The sequence below is a fragment of the Prunus dulcis genome, chromosome 6 (assembly GCF_902201215.1).
Source record: "Prunus dulcis chromosome 6, ALMONDv2, whole genome shotgun sequence".
Classification (NCBI taxonomy): domain Eukaryota; kingdom Viridiplantae; phylum Streptophyta; class Magnoliopsida; order Rosales; family Rosaceae; genus Prunus; species Prunus dulcis.
In genome coordinates this window covers 24331399-24345380 of record NC_047655.1, presented here as the reverse complement: position 1 = coordinate 24345380, position 13982 = coordinate 24331399, and the positions used below count along the sequence as shown (strand labels likewise).

At 36.0% G+C, this 13982-nt stretch overlaps 2 protein-coding genes across 2 annotated transcripts; both read left to right on the top strand.

The window, feature by feature from the left end:
- Positions 1-5775: 5775 nt before the first annotated feature.
- Positions 5776-7530, top strand: LOC117630527 (7-deoxyloganetic acid glucosyltransferase-like). The gene is made up of 2 exons (XM_034363236.1): positions 5776-6277; positions 6608-7530. The coding sequence occupies exons 1-2, from the start codon at positions 5776-5778 to the stop codon at positions 7528-7530; spliced, it is 1425 nt and encodes a 474-aa protein (XP_034219127.1).
- A 3762-nt stretch (positions 7531-11292) lies between these two features.
- Positions 11293-12998, top strand: LOC117630526 (7-deoxyloganetic acid glucosyltransferase-like). Its single transcript, XM_034363234.1, has 2 exons — positions 11293-11740; positions 12076-12998. The coding sequence occupies exons 1-2, from the start codon at positions 11293-11295 to the stop codon at positions 12996-12998; spliced, it is 1371 nt and encodes a 456-aa protein (XP_034219125.1).
- Positions 12999-13982: the final 984 nt, after the last annotated feature.

Below are 13982 nucleotides of genomic sequence, written 5' to 3'. Positions count from 1 at the left end.
ATATGGGCTCTTATATAAGATTAACAATTTGTAATCACTTACGCACATTTGATTCATAAACTGTAACAATTCTTATTGTCTACATTGAATTAGAGATTTCTAGTAGCTTTCATGCTCTTTATAACATCCTTAGTTTTTACTCGAAATAAAATGAAGCCTATAGTGCTAATATGATCCAAAGTGGATAGGCCGAGTCTTTGATCAATGATTAGATTCTTAAGCTTTGCATCTACAAAATTAAATCCAAATATTCGCAATGTCTGTGACTATTTGCTGTTAATATCAAGAAAGAGGCATGTCCTGTGTGCAGTGTGCTAGCTAGAGAACAAAATATGGCTAAACTTACCTAACCATATCTGAATTTTAACACAGCCAATAGGCATGGTACATGGAGGAGGAGCATGGCCTACTTCCAGAATAATGGGTGTGTAAGTAAAGCAAACCAACTCAAATAAAATGTGGGGAAAATACTTGGACTCCTGTTTCATTTTCCGGGAATCTGTCATTGTTTTATTTCTTTCTCTGTTGGCTTTCCGTTTTTTTGTTACTTGTCCTTGTCATATTCCAATCCCCTTTTATTAGTACATTGTCGGTATTGTTATCTTCATTAAGGTTAGTTTATTTATTTATTTATAAATATTTATTTTATAATAGTAATTAATTTATATACAAGTAATATTAGAATATTAGAATATTAGAATATTAGAAGAAATATTCTTAACAATTTGTGTCACGAACCCTTTATTTATTAAAGCTAGCTTTCACCTAAGGAAGGTATTGTGTATGTGCCTATGTGGGGTGATGTATACATTTTTCATTTTGTATTGATTTCCCTTTTGTGCATAGTAAAATAAGATCTCTCTGGTTAAAGGGAAAAGACTAAAGAGCATAACTTAAAGTGAAAAGCTGAAACAAAAATGGAGGACCGAAGAAAAGCTTCTTCTAACTCCAGGCTACTCTTGGATTTTAGGCCTTTAGCTTGTAGATTTGGCCNACATTAGGCATAACAAGAAAAAGCTTCCGAGGACTTATTTGGTAATAGTATCCTATATAACTACTATGTGTCAAGGACATGCTACATATATCCTAGTCTATCATATTGCAAATATCAATTTACGATGAAAGGCTCTCGTAAGGAAAAAAAAATTTGTATATCACATGAATAACACGTTGTTGCTATTCCCAACTATTCAAGTTTCGTTATGCGTGATAACTTTTTCATATGACCACTGGCGGACCTGTGCAGGCGCAAAGAGGTGCACCTGCACCTCCGGTCGCCGGAAAACTCCATAGAAGCTGCTGAAGTTGTACCTCTGCTCATGCACAAAATAATAGGAAGTTTTTTAAAATAAAAGAGTAAAATATAAAGTAATAAAATATATGGTATTAGAAGAATACATAAAAATATTTATCAACCTCCCCCCTTCAACGGGATTCAAGACTAAGATTAGTTGATGTAACGAGAGGAATATGTATAGGATCCATCGGTATCGAGAAAAGGGATCACTTGTTTCTTGAACAATTCTAAAATTCATCTATCTGATTGATGGATCATAAAACAATTCATGGTTCGAGGGATATAGCTCAGTTGGTAGAGCTCCGCTCTTGCAATTGGGTCATTGCGATTACTGGTTAGATGTCTAATTGTCCAGGCGGTAATGATAGTATCTTGTACCTGAACCGGTGGCTCATTTTTCTAAGTAATGGGGAAGAGGACCGAAACATGCCACTGAAAGACTCTACTGAGACAAAGATAGGCTGTTAAGAACCAGAAACTGTTCGATGAAATGAGCAAGTGAAGCACTGCTGTGATTTGTCCTCTATGAGGCTGCAAGGAGCTTCTGGTGAACCACTTCTTCGAAATAAGAGATGATTCATCGAATTGATTTGTCATATCCCGGACTTTAACTTCAGGGAAGTGGCTTTGACTTCAATCTACCAAAAAGTTTTTCTTATTTTTTTTTTTTCTTCCTTTTTTTTTTTCGAGGTGGGGGGAGAGGCGGGGTTCTACATAGATGGATAGGATATGATTTTATGTTTAGTTTGAACGAAGAGATTTTTTCTAGAACCAAAACAATGAAGACCTTGAGGATTGCATTGATTTTGTTCCAATTGTTGTCATGGCTTCCTTCAAATAAATAAAAGTAGAAAAAACAGTAAAAGGGAAAAGAGAAGTCATCCCAGCCACAACAGCAGTAGATTTTCTTGTTAATTGCATCAACAGTTAATTAACTTCCCCAATATATCTACAGATTCATTAAAACCTGTTAATTAACTTCCCCTCTTCTTCATGTCACAAACCGCTGCTCCCCCAACAGCCTCGAGCATATCCATCCCTTCATGTTCCCAGACTATAGTCCAGTCCAGGCAGAGAGGCACTTGTATTTTGATTGATAACTTGCTCATGGAATTTAAACATTAGTATTGTTTAAATTATAAGAATATTTGATTCTCTTTTTTTTTAATTAAAAAATTTAAATTTTATAAGCTTTTAGCTTTTAAGAATTGCACCTCTGCTGAAAAATTTTAGAGTCTACTGCCAACATTACGTAATTGATTAAAAATAACAGAATAATATTATCCCTTCGACATACAAATTCTATAACTATTTTGTTGTTTGGAAGTCCACATCAATTTACTAGTCCATAACTATTTTTCTATGTTAGGAAGTCTGGATCACCTGCAGTTGGGTTGGGCCACATTGCCAATGGGAACTAGAGTTTCGTTAGCTCTAAGACCAAATTCTTGGCAAAGAAAAAGGATGTCCTAGCCCATGAAGCTTTGGGTGGATTGAGCTCTACCCTTGGGTACCGGTGTTTTGCTGGCCCCAACTGGCGGACCAGCCGGTGATTAGTAGATGGGTTGGGAGATGGAAGACTCGGGTTGATATGAAGGACAAATGTTATAGATCAACAGTGGAGAAGAAGATGGTAAGGGCATTGATGGAAGATCGGAGGGACGAGATTTTGGGTTCGGTGTCAGTGAAGGTGGACCTGCAGACAGTTTTAAGAGATCTTTGAGCAATTAATTTAGGGTGTTGTTAAACGAACCTTAAAATTAATTGAATACACTATATTACCAAATTATTTATTGAATTACTAATTTATCATAATATAAAAGGACCGAAAAATATATATTGAATTGTAAAATAAATATAATTTTAATAAGTACAATTCTACTCATCATATTCAATTCTGACCATATAGTAAATTGTCTTTGAAACTCGAGCTTATCTATCTAGGGTATGAACTTTTTAACTATTTAGGTATGCTTATGTCCCAAAGAAGAAGAGTTTCTAGAACCTTGATAAGTTATAAGCTCTTCTCTGGAGGGAAAAGAAATGAAGATGAGAAATGGCATCCAAGTTTCAATAATGCTGGGTTAACCTAAAGGATAGATTTTGAAAGACTGAACCGACTGTGTGTATCTTGTATGAGATGCGTGACTTTTCTTTGTTGGCTGGATGGGAATAATTGAGATAGCTTATCTGATAGTGATAATATTTTCCACTTTGAGGGTTGGAAAAGAGACACTATAAAGGAATTTGGGAGTTAAAAGGAAATTTTTGAGTCCAAAATGGTCATTGCTTGAGAAAGCTCTCTATCCTATTCTCTCAAGTCTCAGTAGAAAATGTTTCCTTGCCATACTAATATGTACTTTTGTTTCTGGGCTCAAAAAGGACTTTTATATATATAAACGTTTTATTGCCGATGCTATTTGAAGTTTTGTTGATGTTCTTTGTCTTTCTTGATTCTATTTATTTACTATATTATCATTTTATTCGGCAGCCAGCTCTTGAATGAGTTTGGTGGTCTGATAGTGTTCGGCAATCAGTTCTTAAATAAATTTGGTGTTGTTTGATAGAGTGTATTACAGTATACAAGAGGTATTTTTAGTAGTTAAATCGAGTGTACTTAGTTAATTTTATATTTTAATTTAAATATTAGACTGTACTTGGATCATAAGATATATTCAATTAATTTTAAAATTCGTTTAACAACACCCTTAATTTATCATGCATATATTATATCCTCATGCATACATGCATGCCCTAATCTCTAATCAGCCCTAATAAGTGTTTGTACCAAAGTAATGGTAGGCAGAGAAATTTGAGCAACAAAAAAAAAGGGGTATTCAAAGTAATAGAGGTAAAATAAATAATAATAAAAACTATTATTTTTGTTTTGTAACCATGACAATATTTGAGTTGTTCATTAAAAAAATTTATAAAAATTCCGATAATCCTCCATGATCAATTACATCCCTCTTCTCTCTCTTATAAATAAAAAATTATCGCTTCGATCAATGCGATTAAACTTGAGGGTCAAATAGCCACCGTACCAAAAGTAGCATGCAAACACACTACACATTCACAACATGATCCCCAAAGTAATTGCCACTTGCAATTAGAGTCTTTTTTATTCCATGTTTCCTCATCTAGTGGAGGAATAAAAAAAAAAGAATTTAAAAGATTCTCTTCAAATTCCCAGTTGCCAAACATAGCTGGATCTCCATGGAAAATTAATGCTGCACATGATATATATTATTCATTTCTTTGGAATAGGTTCAATGCATCATTTTGTTTGAGAATACCAGCTCATTTGATAGCCAACCTTGTATATTGATCGAAACAACAACAATAATGCCATGAGGCTGGGATCAAATAGTTGGTTTGGATTTCCATCCTCATAATCAATAAGCTTGTAACATATATATAAATTTCATAGCTCATGTTTGGTATCGAAGATTAAATTGAATTGAATAACTCACTATATTAGAAGATTTGTTCAAATAAGAAATGAATGTTACTTTCAAATTTTCCTTCATGACTTATGTAATTGATCTTAATTGTATGAATAATGTAGAAAGAATCGGTTTCGATAGTTCCATAGTTCTCTAGATGGAGATGAATGCGTGGAAGATTTCCAAAGACCAACTTGTATGTGTTGCATTGAGACTTTTGGCAAACGACAAAAACAATTACATTATTGAGACTTGTTTTTGACAGAGGTGAACTTGAAGGAAGAATATCTTAATTCCTTTGTTATTTTACTCATTACATATGTTCGCGTGTTTATACTATTGTATTTTATATTTTCCACAATATTTATAGGTAATGTTGGTTCAAGGTTTTCGATACGATATATTCTGAAATAATTTTTTTCATTTAGAAAAATATTATGTCGATTGAGAGTGGTTGGATCTTATTCACATATCGATTGACTTCGAAACAACGTGAAACTCAATTTTGTGTCATTTCTTCAATTTTGTGTAACCTTGCTGTATAAATGCCAGCATCTCATCATTCATCATTGTATAAGCTAATCTTCGGTTCTTAGTTTTCTCTCCTTTTTTTTTTTTTTTTTTTTTCGGAGTCAACTTGAATTTCATTGGATGAGAAAAATAGCTGAGATACAGTATCTTTTTTCTTGTTTTGTTTTTGGGCCTGTGTGCCATGAGTTTTCGTATCTAATTTATTATGTGTTAAATAGTTGTACACGTTATATATATCATATGTGAGGTGGCCACCATCCTCGAACCCTTTTATTTTTATTTTTTATTTTTTATTTTTAAAGTTGTTTTTATTTCAAGGTATAGTATTAGTATAAGTGTACGTATGCACGATGACTTAGTTTATGTTTACATTTTCCACGCCGTACAATTTTATATGCCATCTCCAGATTCTATATATACCACCCCTTCTGTAATAGGTTGATATAACTTACAATTAAGAAAGCCCTAAGAGCAAGAAAACCTAGCTAAAATATTAACCCAATGGCAATGAAGCAACCTCACGTAGTCATCTTTCCCTTCCCACTCCAAGGTCACATGAAGCCCTTGCTATGCTTAGCCGAGCTTCTCTGCCATGCAGGCCTTCATGTCACCTATGTCAACACTCACCACAACCACCAGCGCTTGGCCAACCGCCAAGCCCTCTCGACTCATTTCCCCACCCTCCATTTCGAGTCCATCTCCGATGGCCTCCCCGAGGATGACCCCCGTACCCTGAATAGCCAGTTGTTGATTGCGTTGAAGACGTCCATTAGGCCTCATTTCCGGGAGCTGCTCAAAACCATTTCGCTTAAGGCCGAATCGAATGATGCTCTGGTGCCGCCTCCGAGCTGTATCATGACAGATGGGCTCGTGACTTTTGCGTTTGATGTGGCGGAGGAGCTGGGGCTGCCCATTCTAAGTTTTAACGTTCCTTGTCCTCGTTACCTGTGGACTTGTCTTTGTCTCCCCAAGCTCATTGAGAATGGCCAGCTTCCTTTTCAAGGTAAGAGTCTCTACTTCACCTCTTATTTTATTCATCTCCATATATATGAACGACCTCCATATCACTTCAATTATTTGTCTTATGAAACTTATTTACATGGATTTTGGATAATAGAAAACATAAATAAAACTTGAAATATAAACACTAATAAATTGACACGTAACACGTTGGGGTGGAATGATACATGTAATATTTTTGAAGTTTCTATAACAAGATCCTCCCGCGCATGTAATACAATATTTTAGAAGTCGTCACCACAAAGCTGTCATAATTAATTAACTTGCTTTTAAAAAATAATTAATAATTATGTGATTTGTGAGTTCTAAACAGATGATGACATGAATGTGGAAATTACGGGAGTGCCCGGAATGGAAGGCCTTTTGCATCGCCAAGACTTGCCAGGTTTTTGCCGAGTCAAACAAGCTGACCACCCATCTCTTCAATTCGCTATCAACGAGACCCAAACCCTAAAACGAGCCTCGGTTCTCATTCTCGACACAGTTTATGAGCTCGATGCCCCTTGCATTTCCCACATGGCCCTCATGTTTCCCAAGATTTACACCCTTGGACCACTCCACGCTCTCCTCAACTCCCAAATAGGTGACATGTCTCGAGGTCTAGCATCCCACGGTTCTCTTTGGAAAAGCGACCTAAACTGCATGACGTGGCTCGACTCCCAGCCGTCCAAATCGGTTATCTACGTCAGCTTCGGGACTTTGGTCCACTTGACACGTGCCCAGGTGATAGAGTTTTGGTACGGTCTGGTCAACAGTGGACACCCGTTTTTGTGGGTCATGAGGTCCGACATCACATCTGGGGACCACCAAATTCCCGTGGAGCTGGAAAATGGTACGAAAGAAAGAGGGTACATAGTGGATTGGGTTTCGCAGGAGGAGGTGCTAGCCCACAAATCTGTAGGTGGGTTTTTGACCCACAGTGGGTGGAACTCGACGCTTGAAAGCATTGTGGCCGGGCTGCCCATGATCTGTTGGCCGAATTTGGGGGACCATTATATTATTAGCAGAACTGTTTGCCGGCAGTGGAAGATTGGTCTCCAATTGAATGAAAATTGTGACCGGTCCAACATTGAGAGCATGGTTCAAACTTTGATGGGACCCAAAAGGGAGGAGATCCAGAGCTCCATGGATGCCATTTCGAAATTGGCTCGTGACAGTGTTGCCGAAGGTGGATCTTCTCACAACAACTTGGAGCAGCTGATCGAATACATTCGAAATTTGCAACACCAGAACTAGCTAGCTAGCTAGCTGGTGATATTATATTTCACTTTTCATTGGAATAATTTGTTGTGTTATTTGGTGATGAGGTTTGGAAGATTGGGTTTGAGTCTGATGTAAGGGATTTGAGGGAAGATCATGCAGGTGAGCACATTCCCAAGTCTGTGGAGAGGTTCGCAAAATTGGCTCAGAATGCTGTTTGTGAAGCTGGCTCGTACTTCGTACAACAACGTGGAGAAACTTATTGAAGACCTAATAAAGAATTTGTGTATCAAGTAGATTGCTTAAGTTTATATGTCTTGTTCGTGTGGGCTAGTATATATGTATCATTGCTTCTTGAATAAACAATCCAAAATCCAAAATTTTCATCCACAAGTGAAGTGATACATGCATGCAAGGGGTCAATCGAGCTCTTTCCCACAAATTGCTCTCTGTAACTTCAATTGTAGGTGTTGGTGTTTTATTGTTTTGTGGGATTAAAACAAATTACTTTGGACTTGTTTTATAGCAAGGCTATAATATTTTCCACAATATTTATAGGTAATGCTTGTTAAGGGTTTTCCAAACGATATATTCTGAGAGAATTTTCTTCGTGCACAAAACATATTATGTCGATTGAGAGTGGCTGGAAGTTGGAACTGGCTTATATATTGATTGACTTCGAAATCATGTGAAACTCAAATTTGTGTCATTTCTTCATATTGACTATTACTTCCAATAAAAATAAATAGATGTCAAGAATTGTATCTTGAGTTTTTTTGTTTTGTACAGTATGCAATTTATATATGCTTATCATTACTTTGTGACAAAATAGCCGAGTAATAAACTTTAGTTAATTATATCTTAAGCTTGATTAGTGTTGTGAAATTATTGGAAGCGCACAATCCAAATAAGTAATATGAAAATAAATAAAGTGTCGTTTTCATGAAGACTGTAATAACAATTTAAATAAAGGTTTAGAATCAAGTTAATGAGACACTAGAGCGTCTGATTTCACCATAACGGTTTAGAAGTTCTGTTGATGTTCTTTGTCTTTCTTGATTCTATTTATTTACTATATTATTATTGTATTTGGTAGCCAGCTCTTGAATGAGTTTGGTGGTTTGATAGTGTTTGGCAGTCAGCTCTTAAATGGATTTGGTGTTGTGTGATAGAGTATATTATGGTGAACCATGGGTATTTTTAGTAATTAAATTGGGTATACTTAATTAATTTTATATTTTAATTTAAATATTAGAATATACTTAGATCATAAGATGTATTCAATTAATTTTAAAATTCGTTTAACAACATCCTTGATTTATCATGCATATATTATATCCTCATGCATACATGCATGCTCTAATCTCTAATCAGCCCTAATAAGTGTCTGTACCAAAGTAATGATAGGCAGAGAAATTTGAGCAACAAAAAAATAAAATAAAAAAAGGGTATGCAAAGTAATGGTAGGTTTTAAAAAATAAAAAATAAAACGATTATTTTGAGTTGGTCATAAAAAAATTTATAAAAATTCCGACAATCCTCCGTGATACATCCCTCTTCTCTCTCTTATAAATAAAAAAATTACCGCTTCGAGCAATGCGATTGAACTTGAGGGTCAAATAGCCACCATACCAAAAGTAGCATGCAAAAACACTACACAGCATGATCCCCAAGCGTTGGATGTTGATGTCAATTGCCAAGCATATATATATATATATATGGTACCAAAACCAAAAGTAATTGCCACTTGCAATTGGAGTCTTTTTTATTCCATGTTTCCTCATCTTGTGGGGGAATAAAAAAAAAGAATTTCGAGTTCATCAAAAAAAAAAAAAAACAAAAAAGAATTTAGAAGATTCTCTTCAAATTCCCAGTTGCCAAACATAGCTGGATCTCCATGGAAAATTAATGCTGCACATGATATATATTAGTCATTTCTTTGGAATAGGTTGATTGCATGGTATATTAGTCATTTTGTTTGAGAATACCAGTTTATTTGATAGCCAACCTTGTATATTGATCGAAACAACAACAATATTGCCCCGAGTCTGGGATCAAATAATTGGTTCGGATTTCCAACCTCACAATCAATAAACTTGTAACCTACATAAATTTCATAGTTCATGTTTGATATCGAAGATTGAATTGAATAACTCACTAGATTCGAAGATTTGTTCAAATAAGAAATGAATGCTACTTTCAAATTGATCTTAATTGTATGAATAATGTATATAGAAAGAATCAGTTTCGATAGTTCCATAGTTCGGTAGATGGAGATGAATGCGTGGAAGATTTCCACACCAACTTGTATGTGTTGCATTGAGACTTTTGGCAAACGACAAAAACAATTACATTATTGAGACTTAAAGGAATAATATCTTAATTCCTTTGTTATTTCACTCATTATATATGTTCACGTGTTTATACTATTGTATTTTATATTTTCAACGTTTTAGATACGATATATTCTGAAAGAATTTTTTCCGTTTAGAAGAATATTATGTTGATTGAAAGGGACTAGACTTTGCCTACATATTGGTTGACTTTGAAACAAAGTGAAACTCAATTTTGTGTTATATCTTCACATTGACTATTACTTCCAATTTTGTGTAACCTTGATGTATAAAAGCCAGCATCTCATCATTCATCATTGTATAAGCTAATCCTCTGTTCTTAGTTTTTCTCACCTTTTTTTTTTTTTTTGGTGGAGGATTCAACTTGAGTTTCATTGGATGAGAAAAATAGCTGAGATACGGTATCTTTTTTCTTGTGTTTGTTTTTGGGTACACGTTAACTACCATATATATCATGTGAGGTGGCCGCCATCCGTGAACCTATTTTTATTTTTATTTCAAGGTATAGTATTATGTGTACGCATGCATGACTTATATTGACATCTTAGGCTATCTCCAGCTTTGGGCTATATCCTGAATATAGCCTTAAAATAATGTAAAATTCATCTCTAGTCATAGACAAAACAAAATTTTGGCCAAATTTGGAGGGCCACATTTGGCTCCTTAACCTTCCAACTGGGCCACATAAAACTTAGCTTTGGCCTAGGCCAAATTTTAGTGGGCCCCATGCATTTGCTTTTCAACAGCCAACAGTAAAGCACGTTGATATCATAGTTGGATATATATATATTTTTAACAGCCTTTTAAATGTTTCAATTCGTATTGTTGTAGACAAAAGTATAAAATATTATTGATCATGACCGTTAAGGTCAGACTATTGAAAGCCTTTTTTTTTTTTTTTTTCTTTTTCTTTTTTAATTATAAATAAATATGGTCACCTTTTAAAATATTTTCAAGTGTTATTTTAAAAAAAATTATAAAAAAGTAAATAGTAGTTTAATTAAATATGGAATATTGTCTCTGAATTGTAGTTTAATTAAATTAAACAATATATAGTTGTGGAATGTATGAGTGTTGTACTATAATTTTTCTCAAAATAATAAAATATGAAGGACCCTAAAATATAGCCATGCATGGTTGGAGATGGAAAAAATTTAGCCATGCACTATTCTTTAAAAAATTAATATTTTGGAGGGCTAAATTTTTAGCCCTAAACTACATTTAGCCTATGACTGAAGATGGCCTTAGTTTAAGTTTACATTTTCAACGCCTTGCAATTTTATATGCCATTTCCAGATTCTATATATACCACCCCTTCTGTAATAGGTTGATATAACTTACAATTAAGAAAGCCCTAAGAGCAAGAAAACCTAGCTAAAATATTAACCCAATGGCAATGAAGCAACCTCACGTAGTCATCTTTCCCTTCCCACTCCAAGGTCACATGAAGCCCTTGCTATGCTTAGCGCAGCTTCTCTGCCATGCAGGCCTTCATGTCACCTATGTCAACACTCACCACAACCACCAGCGCTTGGCCAACCGCCAAGCCCTCTCGACTCATTTCCCCACCCTCCATTTCGAGTCCATCTCCGATGGCCTCCCCGAGGATGACCCCCGTACCCTGAATAGCCAGTTGTTGATTGCGTTGAAGACGTCCATTAGGCCTCATTTCCGGGAGCTGCTCAAAACCATTTCGCTTAAGGCCAAATCGAATGATGCTCTGGTGCCGCCTCCGAGCTGTATCATGACAGATGGGCTCGTCACTTTTGCGTTTGATGTGGCGGAGGAGCTGGAGCTGCCCATTCTAAGTTTTAATGTTCCTTGTCCTCGTTACCTGTGGACTTGTCTTTGTCTCCCCAAGCTCATTGAGAATGGCCAGCTTCCTTTTCAAGGTAAATGTCTCTACTTCACCTCTTATTTTATTCATCTCCATATATATGAACGACCTCCATATCACTTCAATTATTTGTCTTATGAAACTTATTTACATGGATTTTGGATAATAGAAAACATAAATAAAACTTGAAATATAAACACTAATAAATTGACATGTAACACGTTGGAGTGGAATGATACATGTAATATTTTTGAAGTTTCTATAACAAGATCCTCCCGCGCATGTAATACAATATTTTAGAAGTCGTCACCACAAAGCTGTCATAATTAATTAACTTGCTTGAAAAAAAATTTTAATTAATTAATTATGTGATTTGTGAGTTCTAAACAGATGATGACATGAATGTGGAAATTACGGGAGTTCCCGGAATGGAAGGCCTTTTGCATCGCCAAGACTTGCCAGGTTTTTGCCGAGTCAAACAAGCTGACCACCCATCTCTTCAATTCGCTATCAACGAGACCCAAACCCTAAAACGAGCCTCGGTTCTCATTCTCGACACAGTTTATGAGCTCGATGCCCCTTGCATTTCCCACATGGCCCTCATGTTTCCCAAGATTTACACCCTTGGACCACTCCACGCTCTCCTCAACTCCCAAATAGGTGACATGTCTCGAGGTCTAGCATCCCACGGTTCTCTTTGGAAAAGCGACCTAAACTGCATGACGTGGCTCGACTCCCAGCCGTCCAAATCGGTTATCTACGTCAGCTTCGGGACTTTGGTCCACTTGACACGTGCCCAGGTGATAGAGTTTTGGTATGGTCTGGTCAACAGTGGAAACCCCTTTTTGTGGGTCATGAGGTCCGACATCACATCTGGGGACCACCAAATTCCCGCGGAGCTGGAACAGGGTACGAAAGAAAGAGGGTACATAGTGGATTGGGTTTCGCAGGAGGAGGTGCTAGCCCACAAATCGGTAGGTGGGTTTTTGACCCACAGTGGGTGGAACTCCACGCTTGAAAGCATTGTGGCCGGGCTGCCCATGATCTGTTGGCCGAATTTGGGGGACCAATATATTATTAGCAGAACTGTTTGCCGGCAGTGGAAGATTGGTCTCCAATTGAATGAAAATTGTGACCGGTCCAACATTGAGAGCATGGTACAAACTTTGATGGGACCCAAAAGGGAGGAGATCCAGAGCTCCATGGATGCCATTTCGAAATTGGCTCGTGACAGTGTTGCCGAAGGTGGATCTTCTCACAACAACTTGGAGCAGCTGATCGAATACATTCGAAATTTGCAACACCAGAACTAGCTAGCTAGCTAGCTGGTGATATTATATTTCACTTTTCATTGGAATAATTTGTTGTGTTATTTGGTGATGAGGTTTGGAAGAGTGGGTTTGATATGAAGGATAAGTCTGATGTAAGGGATTTGAGGGAAGATCATGCAAGTGAGCACATTCCCAAGTCTGTGGAGAGGTTCGCAAAATTGGCTCAGAATGCTGTTTGTGAAGCTGGCTCGTACTTCGTACAACAACGTGGAGAAACTTATTGAAGACCTAATAAAGAATTTGTGTATCAAGTAGATTGCTTAAGTTTATATGTCTTGTTCGTGTGTGCTAGTATATATGTATCATTGAAATATATGGTTCTTTTATTTTGAATTAGTTGGTTGTAATATGTTGACAAAACCTGGCTCAGAGTGTTAGTGGGTGGTGGATAATGGCCCATTTTATTTATATTATTAATGAATAATTCTTCAAGATCGATTTGTAGATGCCATAAACATAATAACAGAATATTTTAGCTCATAACTACCATAACTAGTTCTTTTATGTTTAGTTAGTCTTAAGCTTGATTAGTTATAAGCTAATCATTGTAATATTCCTACCCTGTTTTTGCTTATTTTCAAGAATGAAATCTCATCATGAGCAATTGTAGCTTGTAATGTTGTTTTTTTACATAAATTATGAAAAAAAGTACCGTTTCAATTTCAATGTCATTTTCATCTTAAATTTTTTTTTTTTGAAACTTTTACACTGATTCTATAAGGTAAGATTCCTGAATCCGTCATAAATGAATACCATGCATCCCAATCATGTAATACAAAAAGTCTCCTTTTCCACTTTTCTTAAATTACTTTTTTTTTTTTTTTGGGTCAACTAAGATAGAGTGCATCTATTTTATTTTAGTTTATATTTTGTGTGTTAATTAATAGTACACGTAATTACGGTGGCCGCACCCGTTATACGACTTATCTTGGTTTAATTATGTTTATGGCTTTCCACGCATGGAAT

What these genes read in the sequence shown, in the direction of transcription:
- LOC117630527 (XM_034363236.1), top strand. Translation starts at nt 5,776, where the DNA reads ATGGCAATGAAGCAACCTCACGTAGTCATCTTTCCCTTCCCACTCCAA. An exon ending in TGGCCAGCTTCCTTTTCAAG is followed by an intron (nt 6,278 to 6,607) that starts GTAAGAGTCTCT and finishes AGTTCTAAACAG; the next exon opens with ATGATGACATGAATGTGGAA.
- LOC117630526 (XM_034363234.1), top strand. Translation starts at nt 11,293, where the DNA reads ATGAAGCCCTTGCTATGCTTAGCGCAGCTTCTCTGCCATGCAGGCCTT. An exon ending in TGGCCAGCTTCCTTTTCAAG is followed by an intron (nt 11,741 to 12,075) that starts GTAAATGTCTCT and finishes AGTTCTAAACAG; the next exon opens with ATGATGACATGAATGTGGAA.